Source organism: Larimichthys crocea, chromosome X, assembly GCF_000972845.2.
Source record: "Larimichthys crocea isolate SSNF chromosome X, L_crocea_2.0, whole genome shotgun sequence".
Lineage (NCBI taxonomy): Eukaryota > Metazoa > Chordata > Actinopteri > Sciaenidae > Larimichthys > Larimichthys crocea.
The window spans coordinates 30215640-30233464 of NC_040020.1; the positions used below are offsets into that span (position 1 = coordinate 30215640).

The window sequence follows — 17825 nt, forward strand, 5'->3', positions numbered from 1 at the left end:
CAAAAAACAAATTTTATGCATTGCAAATCCTCAGAATCTTTTGGTTTAACGTCTGTGTATTTGTCCTAAACTTTCCATCTAAAAGTCTTCCATTCAGTTGCATATCTTACAAGACCTTGACTTTTTTTTTAACACACACAAGCACCGTTTTAAAGGAAGTCAGTTGAAAGTCAAGTGGAATGAAAAATAGCAAAGAAGTGTTTTGTGTGTGGTAGACCTATAACTACACGCACACATTTAAATTTATTTAGTACTATCAAAAAACACTCTGCACCTCTTTACAGTAAATTGTATCATCACACACACACACACACAAACACACACTGCTTATTCTCCCAGTCTCTCCTACCATCTGTCTCATCTTCTATGTTGATTTCCCACATGGGACTCAAGGGGGTCATGCAGAACTGGGAGATGAAACAACTACACAAAAAAAAAAAAAAAAAAAAAAAAAAAAAAATGGTAATGTTGAGAGACAAAGAGGACCAGAGAGACAGACACAGAACAAAAAGCGATGTGACAGAGAGAGAGGAAATAGTATGAAAGTTTTATTTTCATACAGGGTACCAGATGGTGATTGTGAATACTTTGACATGTGGAGTCGTTTGGAGGAACACATATTCTGCCTCACTTAAATCACTCTGAAATGTATTACTAAAACACATGCAGTGAATTTATCCGCAATGATTTTTACTTCTATAGCTCACCGCTGCACAAAGACAAAGATGTTAAAGGAAAAGAACATTTATATTTTTATGATTGGGGGTTCATCAGTTCAAGTTAACATTAAAACTGACAGTACGAAGCGATGACCTAATTCATTTTCATGAGCTTGTGTTCTGAAAGTTAGAATAAATAGCTGTCGCTTTACTTTCTTTAGTACATCTTATTGTTCGCATGTCTCTCGTTTTTCAAAAGGCTACCTTTTAAATCAGTGATCATTTAGTCCATCCATGAGTTCAGCTATGTTCATCAGCTAATGGCTAACTTTTTCTCCTGTTCAGTGCTGGGCACGTAGTATACACTGGATTTTAGAGCTTTGTCTCTGAAAACTGTTGCCTGCTGTGGCTGGAAACAACTCTGGCAGGAGCAGTGAAGGTAAACAAAACAAGTTGTGGGGTGGAATACCAAAACAATGAGCCGCAAGGTGTGGAAAAGCTCTGTAGAACCGAGGGAAACTGTTGGATGATAACTGTCTGTTTCCTTTCTCATATAGGTTGTCATTTGTTTTATTATAAATCTATTGTGTATACATCAATATTATTACTAATGAGACACCATCTTTCCACCTATTTGCTCAATCTTTTCCATCTACTGTATAGGGAGTGCCAAAACTCAACTTAAGACTTGAAAGACACGGCTCCCCCTCTCTGTTTTTATAATGAACTCACTGGTTCAACTAACTCCAGATCAGATGAACAAAGACATGGAATATCACTTCTGTTGCCAAGTCATGCAAATCTTGCCTTGATCTTGTCTGGCCTGCTGTTAATAATATATATGGATACATACACAGTACAACTGGAAGCCCATGAGTAAAAGGGGAACTTGGAGGAAATGTGGACTAACTTAGAACATATGGAGGACAAGAGCAATAAAGAACAATTATTGCAGACTCAGATGAAATGAAGAGTACTTTGCGTCAAACAGGCGTCCCCTGTAAGTCCCCTGTACAGTAATACCTGCTTTGAAGAGTTTAAGATTGCCGGTTAAACTTACAAGCTTGCCAACTACATCAGAACCGGAGAAGTGAGCGATACTAGCCTGCCCTTCCTGAATAATCAATGATGGTGTGCTTTTTCGAGCAAAGCGAAATTTAGACAGTGTCAGACTAAACTAAGATGTGAAGATACAGTAATAAACTGTTAAACATCATCGTCATAATGAGCGTTTAAGCATGCTGACATTAGCATTTAGCCTCACAAAGCTTATAAATGTTCTACACAACATTTTCAGTCTGTTTAAATCAAATCAAATCAGATTTTATTTGTATAGCCCAAAGTCACAAAGTACATTTGCCTCAGAGGGCTTTACAATCTGTACAGGGAGTGACACCCTCTGTCCTTAGACCCTCTTAGACCCTTAGACCCTTAGTTTACAGTTTCTCTCCCCTGAACCATTCCCATTTTCCTGTGCTATTTTAATGCACAGAAAATAAAAATTTTATGTATCCATCATCTGTTTGCAAGCGGGGCTATAGATCACCAAGGGCACTAAATTGTTAGTCTGTTGATATATGCTCCACTGTAATGGAGGTCGTTCTTTCTGTCAAACCCTGATGATGTAAATGATGCAAAAGCCCCAACATCACCACTATGGCTGATCAGTGGCCCGCAGCTGAAGAATGTGGTTGTAAAATATGAATGTGGGTAACTATGAGGATGAATTGGAGGTGAAAGGAAGCATGTATATGTGAAAGAGTCTCACCAGTCACATCTTGTGAGGAGAGTATGAGACACTCCCTTCACATCACAGGTTTGGGCAACCACAAACTAAAATAAACAGTGTTAAAATCACAACCTGCTTAACTGTGAAGGCTATTCACCTCGTGTCCTCACTTTTTCAGGTTGTTGCACTTTATATTGTTCATTCATCTTAACAGGATTTGTTGGAGTTTTTGTTTTTGTGTAAATTTGTGTGAGGTTTCATACCGTGTCCAGAGTTTCCCGCTTGCTACTGAACTGAACTCTTGAACTTGTGTGCTCAGCAAAGCTGCCAAAAATAAATGTCTAAATAAAGATTGGTTTTCCAATGGAATTTTACTGAAGTTGTAACTATTGTTTTGCATGCAGTGAGTGGCTGTGTTAAACTTTATTTTACAAAACCGAATTTTCTGGCAGAGGTGATAGAGCAGCACACACACACAGTCCCACACAGTCAATATAATCATTGCATGGGTCAGTCACATTGTGTTATTAAGTTTAACTGAAGACTAACTTCTGTTTACAATGTCGTCCAAGGTCTATCCCTTATGGAAAGAAATATAGGTCTTGTTAATCAATATTATACTCGCTGTGTGTTAATAACACATGCCTGTATGTGTGTGTTCATCATTGTGTGTGTATCTAATTCAAACCAGCTGTTTTCATCCATTCTTGCTGAATTGACAAGTGTAGAGTTTCTACAGCTCCGCACAGCACATGTCCCCCTTTACTTTTATCACCACATGCTTGACCTTAAACCTAACACTATCCTAAACCTCATCTTGATTTAAATCTTTACCTTGACCCAAATCCAACTTTTAAACATGCCCGTTTAAACACTATTGACCCCAACCTAAACCAACCCACTAGAGATTTATAGGCTCAGAAATTCAGGCTTAACATGACTTGAAATGGCGTGGTCTTCAAATTGTGACCTGATGTGAATATCCAGTGTCACAGCACATAATAAACCCCAACCCAAAACTAAATTTTCACTTCAAATCTAGAAAAAACTGAAAAATTAATACCAGACAATCAGAATCAGAAGTACTCAGAAGTACTTTATTAATCCCTGCAGGGAAATTGTTTTCCCTGCGTCGAAAACAAAACGAATTAGTTACCAATACCAAACCAATTAAAGGGACAAGAGGAATGTGGGTCTGAGCAAATCATGTTTGGACTAAGGACCAAAGTCCTTCCCTGCACAAGCAAACACCCTATGTGGATAGGGCATACTGTAATAATACATATTACCCAAAACTCCAATAATACTGTGTCTAAAATGGTGGTAAGATGTATCCTTGGGTGGTTTTCCTCATCTTTAAAGCTGTTAGAACATTTTGTCTTCAAATAAATCCAACCTCCTACCACACATAGAGATTCCACTCTTCTTCATGTGTTTGTCTTTTCACCTCTGTGGCTTCTGGTTGGCTGCCTGCTCACCAAGCTCAGCAGGCAGACAGGAAACAGAACAAGCAGAAAACAGCCAAAACTCAGAGTGAAAGGAGGAAGGTCTGGATGATGGACATCTAGACAGAACAGACGGCGGGCTGCAAAAGTGGGGTAAACTTAGATCGTGGGAAATTTGGAAGAATAACTGTAGAGAGGTCCAAACTAAAAATAATTAACCAAAATACACTGACGTGAAGGGAAAAAGGCCTTTTACAGTACATGCTTGCTGTCATTTCTAGACTGGAATAGAACAGAGAGCGAGATGATGGCTGATTTTTGTTAAGTGCCCTCATCCCCAGAAACCTATGACCTCATCCATCTGTTTATGTGAATGGACTTGGTGTTTCCAGGTTGCTGACCCTGTACTGAAGCACATTTGAAAAATTCACAGAGGCAGAGAAATGGTGAAGCTGGTAACAAATGGTCTTTATGAGCCAGTGTGGGGAATTCTTGTCATATAATTAGCTGCATTTTTTCCTTTTCTTTTACCATCACAGCCATCCTTCCACATGGGTTTCAACCAATCACAGTGCTAACTACAAGTGGGCTCCAGGCCAAGACCACTAAAAAGGAGAGAGCAACTTGACTTCACACAAGGCTGCTTATCAAATGGAATTCCCCTTCAGTGGATCAAACACTATCATCAAAAGGTATTTTCTGGGTGTCTGGTGCTTTTTTTTGACTATTCCCTCATCCCACACCTTACATGAAGTTTTTTTGATTTACTACATCTCCCATATTGCCTCTCAACAAACCTCTGAGATTGTCCAAGAAAGTTGTGGCCTTCATCTTCAAGGTGTTTTATTTATGCCAAATAGGAAAATGATGGTAGTCAGTACTGCAAATCCTCTGGGGATTTCAGAAGGCAAAGTAGTTGCTCGAATGTCAGTGAGTACAATAGCTAACAAACTACCTATGCCCGTTACACTTTTCCAAGGACACACCTTATCAGAAGTGATGCTCTCCCTTTGGATCGGTTCTGCAATCAAATTCTCTACTTGTTTCCACCCAGTTTTGACAACAAAATCTGGGAGATTGTCTCTATTGAGTGAAGAGACTGACTTTTGACTTTCTGTCTACCATTTTTCAAGATGACCCCCCCATTCATCCCATTCAAAATTGCTTACTAGGGGCTTTAAAGGCTTTTAGGCTTAAACAATGTATTGGCCTATAGAGCATGCACACAAGAGTCCTTCTTCAACCACACTGTGTGAGAGCAGGTGTGTTAGTGACTACCAAGATTTCAACTCAAATTTTATTGGACCTAATGGATAAAACACATTCAATTCTTGAACTGGAAAATGAGTCCTGAGTACAGTCCAAATAAAATGTTGTATCAGAGGCCTTTGGCTGTAAGTTTGATCTTTTTGACAAATACCCACTACAGTTTTTGTTAACACTGACAAAAAGTTATTTTGGGCTAATGTGCATCATGTAATCTTGCAATACCAAGTGCAGCCACATGTTAAAAATAACCAATATCCCTAAGAGCTTGATTTAGGCTGAGAAAGAAAAAGCTATGGAAAGGAAAATATACTTATATGATGCTACAATGTGTTGTGATCTACTGGGACTAGAAGACACACTGCAAGCTCGTCCTGTTTTACTAAGACCTCCATGTGACCTGTACCCTTAATCTCTTAAGCGTGCTTCGCTGTCCCACTGGATGAATGTTTCCCACTTCTATGTTTCTCTTCACAAGAGCTTGGATTTACATCTTTGTTGGACCCGATTAATCAATAAACCAATCACAGCTGTCTTTTTTTGTCAGGTCAAGTTATTGGTTCAATAAAAATGTACATGCAGAGGGTGTTTTGTGTTTATATTTGATTATTTTCACGAAGTCTCTGGGCACCCAGATGTTATATCCAGTAATGTCTGCTGGATTTATTGCAAGTACATCTGGAAAAGAGCATTAAAAAAAATAATAAAATAAATAAAAAATTCTGATGGATTGCTCTTCAAAATGGCCAGGACCTGCAGATGGGATGCTACAGTATAGTGCAAGTACTGTAAGTGAAACATGAACTAAAAGTAAGAGAAAAACAATATGCATGAGAGACTGATCTGAACCTGTTAAACATTATATGTGTTTATATGTTTAAACCTGTTTTAAATGTTGTAGTGTCAAATTATCATGACACAACAGGTTTTTTACGCAGAATGATAGAAAATCAGATGAGAGCTGAGATAGCAGTTTGAAAGAAGTGTCCATCTTGATTTATGTTCTACAGTGGGGGCTTATGAGAGGTGATACATGTAGTTAGTTTTGGAGTTGGAAGGAATGGGACAAAATGAAGTAACAGCAGTTGTTACTGTACTGTCCAAAAGCTGAGTCATGGACACAGTAGAGAGAGAGAGAGAGAGAGAGAAAGGGAGAGAGCTGACCTAAATGTTCTCTTTGGGTGATGACAGTTTCCTCATGCTGCATTCAGTTGTTAAAAAAAATGGATACAGAAGTTTTGACTCTTTCAAGTAAGAGTGATGGATGTGGAGCTTAGGGAGGGATGGAGGGGAGATGATCACAGGAGGGAAAAGAAAGAAGAGAGGGGGGATATAATGAGGGAGAAAGACTGGTGTTCTTTGATGAGGGAGGGAGTAAAGGTGTGTGTGTGTGTGTGTGTGTGTGTGTAGGGAGAGAGAGGGAGTGTGTGTTTGGGAGAGAGAGAGAGAGAGAGAGAGAGAGAGGTTGCTCCTCACTAGTTCCTCCTCTCAGTCTGACACCAGCAGTCTGTTTTTTTCCTCCCTGCCGCTGTGGTGAAACTCCATCAGGTAAGAAAAGACACTCTGACACGATGTGACAACGACTTTATGACAATGCGTCTCACGGCCGACATGACTCTGCATAATAACCCTCTGGAGCTTTATTACAATAAAAAAGGGGGGGGAGGAACAAAAAACACCCGGCGGCGCGTTTGCTTGCTTGCTTGCAGAGACGTGCAGGGTTGAAGAAGTTATTCACAAGTCGCCAACTCAGCAGCACTTCTTTCTTTTTTTGCTGAAAAGTTACCCCTAATATAGCGCGCGTCCTCAAGCGCCAGCTCACTGACACGTTTATTAAAATGCACGCTGTGTGCGTGTGTGTGTGTGTGTGTATGTGTGTGTGCATTATCCGGACTGTAGTTGCATGCCAAACTGATGCTCTGGCGTTGTAGACGTGGCTTCTTAAATGGGTTCATTATGACTGTTGCATGTGTGCTGTGGTTGCAGTGTGTGTGTTCAGTGTATTTGCGGCATGTTCATTCACGATCATGGTGTACACAGCTCTGATCCATCGGGTCTTGATGGGTTTTGGGGTGGGGAGGGGTAACGTGAGCTTATACACTTGGCATCAGTTTGGCTCCTGTCACACAGAATTGTCAGGAAAGGTTACCTTCTTTTTTTCCTGCAACAGTAGACTTAAAGTGACATTATGTAGAAATACATAAATATCCAGTAAATATAGACAGTTGTACACATGTATTTGTTATGATTATATTACTAATAATTAAAAACTAGTCAACTTTGCTAACAGCCAAAAATCAAGCACGTGCAACAACACAAGATATGGCAGCCAGCCAGGCCTAGTCCTAGTCCTAGAAAGAAGCCCAGTTCAGCATCTGTGTTTCAGCCGCTTATTTCACAAAGCTCTTGCCAGACACTAAAAGTCAGTCCCAGATTTACTCTTGACTGGTGGCCACTTGCTGGGTCACCCTCTTTTTCTCTTCTCAGCTTCTTCCATCTCCGGTTAAATTGCCTGCTCGCCCGTCTCCACCTATGGAGCCCATTCTGGCATTGCTCCCCTGTCTGTATTCTCAACCCCCCTGGGCCTGAAAGCCTCCTCTTCCTGATGCAGAAAAATGCCTGTTGTACATGCACACTATAAATCCCCCGGTGCCCGAAGCTCACATTCTGGAGATTGCATTATTGCAGTACTGTAGTTGGCCACTGGGAGAATTGCAGCATGGCTCGGTCAACTCTGTCAAAGTATACTAACTTTCTTAACATACCATTTCCAGAAAAGTTGGGGCACAGTGTAAATTTAGTCCAGTTATTTCATTTTCTCACAGTCACGCTCCATCCATCATCTTAAATCCACTTAACAGTCATCCAAATCCCTGGGAATCTCTCACTTATCTTTCATCGCTCTCACTCCTGTTGATGTTTTTTCTTAGTTTCCTCTCTCATCCGCCTTTTGTTTTGGTTCTCTGTCTTGTTTTTCAGAGGATTTGTGTTACATGTGTGGATTCTGGAGGCTAAACATGAGTATGAATGGCAAGAACATGGAAAACCAAGAGGAAGAGAGATAGAAAGAAAGAAACATAGATATACAAAAATGTACCGCAGAATTAAAAAGACAATAAGGGAATCATAGAACAAGATAGAGAACACAGAATAGAAAGACAGCTACCATAAATCCTGCAATTGTTTTATCTAATTGATTGTATAGTTCTTAAAATCTCACACTCATCAACTTTGCTTTCCACAGCTGGTGTACAGTAGACTTTCACTGAAAACAGCTGCCTGGAGGAGGAGAGTGTTAGTTAGACTGAACCAAAACAGTCAAGATAGACTGGAAAACCAAAACAATGAGCTGAAAGATGTTCTCTATAGAACTGAGAGAAAAAATAAGAAAGAAAAACTGAAACATGTTTAATACCTTTTGTGTTAGGTTTATGCCACAGCATGGTTTTGATTGTCTGACTGAGTAAAATCTTCAGGGTTGGAGGCTCTTTCCCCTCCACCATAATCCATTTTAGAAACATATGCACTCAGTTTGCAATGCTGCATTCTGGGTACAATATTCAAAGGAGAGTTTAACTCTTTAACTATATTAAATAGTATATAGCACAAATAGTCCTTGGAAATGTGTTTCTTGATGTTTTCACACCCAATCGAGTACAAGTGTACATGTGTTTACTTATAGAAGGCCACATCAATCCTTCCTTTTTCCAGAGCTTTTCAAACAGCTTTTCTCTTGGGCCTCTCAAATCCCATATGAGAACTCTAAGGTCACAAGACAATCTGTCATCTGTGGCTTCAACCTTCATACCACCGTTTTTGTCCTTGTCCTTGAAAATTAAAGTTGAATGGAAAAAAACCCCTTAGATATGTTTATTGTTATGTGTCATCAGTCAGTGTGAAGTTACTTAACCATGAATTGTAGCAATTTATTGTAGCTTTCACTTAAACTGTCTTGTCTAATCAGTGGTTCCCTACATTTCCCAGAAAGTTTCCCAACAGCTGCCAAATATTTAGTGTGGAGGAGTTATGTTTTAAGAAAATGTTGATAACTAGCTAACTGGTCTGTGAACACTGTGATATATCCATGACCTTGGCTGCATCCATTATTTACACAACATGTCTTGGCTGCATTGTGTTCCGATCTATTGAGAAAGAGGTATCTCTAAAAAAACGTTAACAATGCTTTTTTACTTGTGCAAAATCTTGGCCAAAGGCAGTTTTGCTTGTTGATTTAAGGACTGCCTTAAGGAAACTCTTGAAAGGCTTACCCTCAAACTCTACTGTTGTGACACTTGGCCAGTTATCCAGAGGAATGTGGAAAAACTACACCACCAAAGATACAAATGTTGGTTGTGGGCTGATGGTTTTTCAGGATTTATTTTGTTGGACTTTTTGGACATTCTTCTGGAAGAAGGGAGTAAGCAAGAGCCTCACTGTAAAAACGCTGTTTTATGTGACAGGTTTTGGAGTCACATGGATCCATAACTGTCATAAGTCTGCCTTTGCTATAACTTATTTTCCATTTCTTTCCACACAGGTTGTGACAGTCATGTTGGCAGTATGTGTGAGGTTGCTTTTGCTCCTCCCCCTGGTTTGCTGCGTCCCCTCCCCTTCCAGACCTCCTTCCAGACTCTGCAGGAGGTGCTGCGACCACACAGAGCCTCCAGCAGCCACATCCCAATATCAGATGCCTGAGGTCCGCACTGTCATCAACATGACCATCCTCAAAGGTACCAGAACCTGGATTAGCTGCTGAGTACTGCTTACTTAAAGTTAGCTGGTACTTCCTTTCTGTTTGGCTGTTCCCAGTTTGTCTTCTGATTCTTGCAGGATGCAACATGTCAGCCTTTGTTTATTTGTGTCTTTTACATGCCACGCTTTTACCAAAACTTCAAGAAACTAAAGTGTTGAAGAACAATAAAGTAGAGAATCTGCAAACTTGATTACAACTTCTGGAAAAAGCAATGTGTCAATGGAATGTGGAATAAAATCTACAAACCACATTAAAACGAATCATTTTATCTGTTTGTAGACTGCCAAAAAAGTACATGTAATAGTGGAAAAAATGCATGGAGCAAACAGTGGCAAAATTCACTTTTAGTTTTGCCTCAAAAGACACAGAAGGCTTACTGACACACAAAATTGGGTCTGGTCTTAAGATATTTGGAATCGTGTAGACCCATGAAGACCTCTGCTTGTTAGAAGATTGCCCTGTCACAGTCGGTGTTTTGTGCATTAGTGTGGCCTTATTTTTTAAGTGCAGGTGTGTGTTGTAGAAGGAAAGAAAGATGAAGAAGAAAAATGTGAGACGAGAAAGGGGATACAAAATACAAGGATTTTCTAATGTTCAAGAACCACACAATCACAGCTGGAGGGGGATTTGTAAGAACATGTGTGTCTAATATCAGAGTCATAGCAGCCAACTCAACCACTGCAGTCCAAACGATGTGTCATCACTCTGCTGTTTTATCTGCTGGTCCTTTGATAACTGGACATGCCAAGTCTGTTCTGACCTGTGATCAACCCCCGAACCAATCCAACTGCTGAACCACTAAAAGAAAAATCTCTCTTTTTCTTTCTTGTCTCACACACACAGAACTAATGCATGGACGCACAACGTTTTAGACAATTAAGGCCCTTTTGTACTGCAGAAGAAACCCATAACTTTTCCACTAAAGAAATCCAAGTTCTGAGGTCCCTGCCGCTGCTTGTATCACAGAATGTCTTTGCGACTCAAGCAATATTTTCCATTGGGCCACAAACTGTATTAACAGGCCAGTATGAAAAATGTCTGATTGACACGTCCACACTGCAGTAAGGTTGAAGTCGCAACTGCACAACATGTTCAATGAACAGTAAATGATGTAGTCCTATTTTTTGTTCAAGGCTGGATAACAAATGGACAAAATAAATAACCTTTAATACGGAAACAGATCATTTTTTGAAAGTTGTCAACCACTGATGATAAGAAGTTGCATTTATGGGTCGAATTGTTAGTCGTCTATACAAACAAGGCAATGAAAACAATATACAGTTTTACTGGATTGCAGCTGTGCAATGAGGGAGGTCTCAGCAAGCGCATTCACCCAGCAGTGAACTTGCTTATGTGGCAAAAACACACATACATACACAAATACACAGGAACATATGTGTTGTCACACATCCATGCACAAAAGCACTACACACACTACACTTTGGCCAGATCTATTTATGCTCTTGAGCATAAATACACACAAATAATACACACAAACACACACTCCTTTATCCACTTTGTGTTGCAATGATTTACTGACTACTCACTAAAAAACAATAAAGCCTGCTTTGAGTGTGTGAGCGTTTGGGTTTATTCCCACAAAGCTGCTGTAATTGGATTTAAACAGCGTGACCCACAATCAGTTAGTCAGCCAATCTCAATTTTAGAGAGCAATTTCTCAAAAGAAACCAGAACCTGACAAAGGTGTTTCTTCACCCAAAAATCTACAGCTACAGGATTCAATTATATTTTATGTACCTCCAGATATTCAGAAGGTTCCACTTGGCTTAAACGAAGCTGAAATACAACATGCATGAATTGCAAGCTTGTTTGAGATTTTACTTTTAGAAGAAGAAGATATACTTTATTAATCCCTCTATTTTTTTATTTTAACCCGGACACACACATGCAGTACAACGGCATAGACATGCAAATATGGAGAGAGAGATGGTGGAGTGATGGGCAGCCAGCCAGACCAGCACCCAGCGAGCAGTTGGGTGGGGTCAGTGCCTTGCACCTCTCCAGCTACCAGTCCACCTTCCATATTTTTGGTCCATGTGGGACTTGAACCTGAACCCAAGGCAAATCCCTATGGACTGAGCTACTGCCGCCCCTTAAACAGTTGTTCCCATACCGGGAGTCGAACCCGGGCCGCCTGGGTGAAAACCAGGAATCCTAACCGCTAGACCATATGGGATTTTTTAGCAGTGTAAAATGATAATGATGTTAATCATCCGGATCTCATGATATATGAATCCTTAAGATGTAAATTCAGTTTGACCTGTGTGCGACCATTTTAGCATTATAATTCTGAAAAATATTGGCAGTGATATGATCAGTGACCAAAGCAAATGTGTTGTCTGCATCAGTGGTTCCCAACTGGTGGCTCATGGTACACTTTATGACAGCATTAGACTATTAGAGTAATACTAGCTCTGTTGCACATTACACATTCAAGAGCAATTTTATTTATATAGTAACAAATCACAAGTTATCTAATGACACAGAGCAGGTCAAGACCATACTCTTGATAATATCACTGACGCAGTTCCAACAGTTCCAACCATGAGCAAGCACTTGGTGAGAGTGGCAAGGAAGAACTTGCTCACAGCAAGAAGGTCCTTGGTTTGAATCCATCGACAGGTGGAATGGGAGGATGGAAATAACCTGAATGGGTGTTAAGCTGATCAATGTGCGGACTGTGATCTGTTGTCTAGGGGAAATTTGGATCCTGATCCGTCACGACTTGATCCACTGTTTTGTATGTTACGCTGTGTCAGTGGTTCCCAAACTGTTGAATGAATATGACTCATGAGGTAAAACAAACAAGAGTTTGGTGTGAGCTTTTTCCTGTGTGGGGCACTGAAGTTTGGAACATGATCAGTGACTTTAAACTCTTTGCAGTCGGTGCTTTGGCTAATTTTAGTCTTTTTACAGACAGCTCATTTTGTTTGTTGTGTACTGTTTTCATAAGTCTTCTGTACAGGGTCTTTACCTGATGAAATGTTCCCCAGAGTCATACTGCAGTCTTTTTAGAATAGAGAAATATTTTCAATTCATTTACTTTTGGTGAAAAAAACAAAAAAAAAAAAACGTTGTCATCTCTCTTCTTCCTTTAGAAATCACCAGCTCAATTAGAAAACAGAATAGAAACAGTCAGGTTGAGATTGTGCCAGAAGAATAATTTCCTGTCAAATGTACTTCTGAAATTAAAATATTGAATATCATGCATGAATATCTAAGTGCACAATATTAAGTAATAGTTAAAGGTAAAGAAAGGTCAGAATATCACATTGCCATCAGGTTGTTATTGAATTTCAGGAGAGAGGATCAGTTCCTTATATGGCCAAATAGTGTAGAGTAGCTGCTAAGCTTCTGTTTGTGGAAACTGCTGTAACTCACTTCAGGGCTCTTAGTCTGGACACAGGTCACAGCTGGACAGACCATCTGTCCAGAGGATCACAGGGATTTACCTCAGGTCTCCAGGAAATCTTTGTCATGGTGAATGAGTGCAGCGCTGTGGCTTCTTCCTGTGTGGTTTACACACCCCAGAGGTGGCTGGTAGTGAGTTCTTGAGGCAACAAAATCTAAAATGTAATGTTTGTACAGAAATACAGCTTCTTTACAGATTGTATTGATGCCAAATCAATCCTTTATCTTGTGTTTCTTGAGTTATGTGTTTTTAAACACATGTAAGGAATTGTTAATATGTTTGCTGTATTATTTTCCACAGATGATGCAAGGAGTTTTAGTTGAATTAAAACTTTTTTAATGTTTTGTCAGCACTACATAAACACTAGATAAATGCTAAAATATAATAAGCTTGTCTGATGTTGATTGTTGATTGACGGTGGCTGATGCAAGCTAATTATCAGTTCACCATATTCAGCTTCAAGCTTCAGCATGCAGGGAATGATTTCCCCTTGTGTTTTTGAACTACTTGTAGAAATGTATATATCTTTGTGGTGCAAAATTTGTGCACTCATAGAATGACTCATTTATAATCAAAATACTTTGTTGGAATTAACCGTTGTGTTGTAGGTTTTCTTTCTCAGTTTATTTATTTATGTGTCATCCAGCAAGTATTGGCTTAGCACACAGGCCTTTTTATATTACAGCTGCTTCAGAGTGATATTATGATGAACCACATAAACAGTGTCACTGGATTTCATAGCAAAAAGCTTTTTTGAGTACTTGGAACAATAGTAACACTCAATATGTCCAATTAAACAACAACAACATTTCAGTCATGAGTGGTGACAGAAGGATGCATAAAGCTCATTAATCATTTTCTCAGCTTGCTATCAAGTCCCATATAATTTTCCCGTATTGCGTTGTTGTGGCAGAAAAACAGGATACAATGAAAATATAAACCAGAATAGATTATGAAGGCTAACATACCCAACTAACTTTTATAACAAATAGCGGATGTATATGTGTACAACTGGAGAAACAAATTGAGATATTTTGATACAGAGCATGCAGGTTCATTGAATGGTGGTTTGATGATTTCAGACTTATGTGAGTCATATTCATGTCCTTTAGATCTCAGGTTAATTGAAAACATACAGTATGCAAGATTTGAAATTGGTATGTACAACTGTGCTTCTCACAAGAACATTGTTCCATGCCTCCAGTACAGTTTTAGAAACTTGAAAGACTCTGCCAAGGAACACTGAGGCTGTTTTAGTAGCTCATGCTGGACCAACAACTTACTAAGGCACTTTATTCCTTTATTTTGTGTATGCCATCTGGACACTAACACTTTTTTTACACCTCAGTGTTCTGACTATATATCGCTAAAACATTTGCATGAGCAAAGACACTGTTTGTGCATCAGATAATCCAATGGTGTTTGAAATGGTTTATAGGTGTAGGTTAGGAAGCAGGATCATTTTCATCATCCAGCCTGGTGCTGAGATTCCTGAGTTTTAAAACTCCTCTTTAACTCTTGCATTTATTTTTGAAGTTTATATCAATGTCATTGCAGTTCCCACTGGTCCTCAGTAGTCAATAAAGGCCATAAACCCAGCACTGACTCAGCATTTAAAGTTTCTGGTTTCTAAACACAGTTCCGACCCTCCTGGCACATTTCTGTCAGAACATTTTGTCTCACAGGCCACAAGGAGCACAACATAAAGATAAGCATTGGTTTCACAAAATTGCTTCAGATTTATAGGTAGGATTTAAAATGTCAGAGGTGAAAGCCTTCTTGCAATTTGTTTCCCTTTCTAGATTTGTAACCGTGACATTGTGTGCATGTCAAAAAAAATGAATGGTCTGTTTTGTAGCAAGAGCTTTGATGAAGTCTTACTGTTTCTTATACAGTAAGAGCTGCACTTTGGTAATGGCAAGTTCACATCAATAAATCAGGAGTATTCTTCGTGTCCTCTAAAAACTGTTACAGACCTTGTAGTCTGGACCAGTCTTGACTGTTAGTGAGTACATCTTATGTCAATGACCTACATGTAATTGTTCCCTTTATGAAAAAAAGCATAAAATGGAAAGCATCTCAAAATTGTAAAGCAAATATACTCAGTTACTTTCCACCACTGAAGTCCACATTATGCTCCTGATGTGTCTCTCTGCACTACTCATCTGTATTTCTTCATGTCCACCTAGGTGATAAAGGAGAGAAAGGTGATAAGGGTACACCTGGCAAACCTGGCCTAGAGGGACCTCCTGGCCATCGAGGACCAATTGGCCTTAAAGGCAGCAAAGGCCTGGTTGGTGCCCCTGGAGATGCCTGCAAGATCCCTCATTCTTCCTTCTCAGTGGGACGTCGCAAGTCCCTGCACAGTGTGGACTACTACCAGGCGCTGGTGTTCGACACAGTGTTCGTCAACATCCACGAGCACTTCAACATGTTCAAGGGCAAGTTCTACTGCTATGTGCCAGGAGTCTACTTCTTCAACATCAACATCCACACCTGGAACTTTAAGGAGACCTACCTCCACCTGATGCACAACGACAAAGAGCAGGTGATCCTGTATGCTCAGCCCAGTGAGAGGTCCATCATGCAGAGCCAGAGTGTCATGCTGAATCTGGCTCTGAATGACGAGGTCTGGGTTCGTCTGTACAAGAGGGAGAGGGAGAACGCAGTTTACAGTGACGACGTAGATGTTTACATCACCTTTAATGGATACCTGGTGGCACCTAGCATCCAGTGAAAATGGGACAGCGGGAATAATAAGAGTGGCAGAATCTCTGGGTCGGATTAATGCTTTTTTTTTTTTTTTTTGCCATGGATACTTTTTTATGCCAAGAAAGGAAATGTACTCGGACGACAATTCAAGTTTGGTGCTTATTAAATATTCCTTTCATCCTGGAGAGGATCTTACTGTGCTTTTTTAATGATGACTGCCCAAAAATATTAGAATCTAAAGGAACGATAAAAAAGAGGAAGGTAGCAGAGTGCACAGTTAGGAACAAATGTTAAATTACTTCCTTTGCACTAGAAATACACTTTTGTACAAAGTACATTTGTTCCTACTTCTGTGCTGTACTAGTTTTTACTCTTGGTTCACTCCTTTCAGGGACTATGTGTTGAAACACACATTGTATCACTTATCAGGAGTCATAAATCTGTGCAATCAGTTATGTATTTGTGCCATGGTGCTTCTCAACAGGTATAGAGTTTCTGTTTGATTAAAATACACAAAGACATACAAACGTTTCCTTTGTACCTTGTAGAATAACGTTTACCTTAAAAGGGTTATTTCACTACAAATTGCAAAAAATAACCCCTGATGGTTTCTAGCCATGCGAACAGTTAATCTTTGAGGTATCTCTGAAAACTTCTTTTGTCACCCTGATATAATAATGTTACACAGTGATGCATTTAAGTACTGAAAGACATTTTTCCACCTAATGTGCCTCAGCCTAGAGGTTTTCACAGATCTTTTCAATTCTGAGGATCTGGGACAGAATCTGGTCCAAATTATATTCATGTGGGTGAGGTAGGGTCTCTCTTTACTGCCACAGGTCTTCATATGTCTGGATGGATGTGAGCATGCTCTGATCATGCAGTACATAATCAATGTGAAAGAAAATATTTTTCGAAATCAGTAACCGATCTAAACAGACATTAAATTGGTTAGAAAATCATCTTCTGGCGACAGTCACCCAATTGGCTGCAGAATGTTTTATTGTTCATTCAGGAGGTGTACTTTAAATCAATGTGGAGCATTTGAATTAGTTTAAAACAGTACTATTATGTTGCTGTTCTTTTCAACCATGGTTGCCATCATCCATCTGCTGCTGCTCGTGTTGCTGACCACATTTTAGATCAGGTCTAATTATTCACTGGTGTATTGGATTGATTCTGACGCCCCTTCAGATTAAATGTACACACATTGATCCTGCCCTCCTCATGTGTTCAGTTCTAACCCTCAAGTCTCTTCCTACATACATCATAATCTACCAAACTATAGACACACATTTTGTTTGTGGTGTATTTAAAATTGCATTTAAAAATCTCATCAGCAGAGCCTATTTCCAGACAGTAATGTGGTTTCTTTACTGTCTGTTTTCTACAAGAGAAATAGTCCCAGTGAAAACTGTCAAGAGTGAAACCTCTAAACATTATAAAACCAAAATGAACTGCAAACTGGGGTTATGCTAAGGGGGGACATGCTGTTTAATTGTATTTTTTTTTTGCAATTTTAGTGAACTGACCCTAACCCTAACCCTTTAAACACACATATATCCCAACATATCAAAATGAAAAATAAAGGTGCTTCATTGCTAAATGCAGGAATGTTTTAGGGTTTTGATGATTATCATGTATTCTCACAGAGACTTCAAACTGTGTAAATAGCTGTATCATAGTTGTCTTTATAGCCTAAATCTGTGCTACCACTCGTGCTGTTGGGGCTGGACTATGTCTGTGTGTGTGTGTGTGTGTGTGTTTGTTTGTAAACAGTATTTCCTCCTCCACTAAACAAGTCTTCCTGTGTTCTGTAATACTGAAC

General features: G+C 39.5%; 1 protein-coding gene and 1 non-coding gene across 2 annotated transcripts; one reads left to right on the forward strand and one right to left on the reverse strand.

The window, feature by feature from the left end:
- The first annotated feature begins 6375 nt into the window (after positions 1-6375).
- On the forward strand, positions 6376-17607 carry c1qtnf6b (C1q and TNF related 6b). The gene is made up of 3 exons (XM_010739065.3): positions 6376-6647; positions 9637-9829; positions 15475-17607. The coding sequence occupies exons 2-3, from the start codon at positions 9649-9651 to the stop codon at positions 16020-16022; spliced, it is 729 nt and encodes a 242-aa protein (XP_010737367.2). The 5' UTR covers positions 6376-6647; positions 9637-9648; the 3' UTR covers positions 16023-17607.
- Positions 11978-12049, reverse strand: trnae-uuc (transfer RNA glutamic acid (anticodon UUC)). Its single transcript has one exon. It is a non-coding gene; the product is annotated as a tRNA-Glu (tRNA).
- Positions 17608-17825: the final 218 nt, after the last annotated feature.

Excerpts from the sequence above, each read along its gene's own strand:
- c1qtnf6b (XM_010739065.3), top strand. The coding sequence starts at position 9,649 with ATGTTGGCAGTATGTGTGAGGTTGCTTTTGCTCCTCCCCCTGGTTTGC. Across the intron at positions 9,830-15,474 it reads CAACATGACCATCCTCAAAG|GTGATAAAGGAGAGAAAGGT; the intron begins GTACCAGAACCT and ends ATGTCCACCTAG.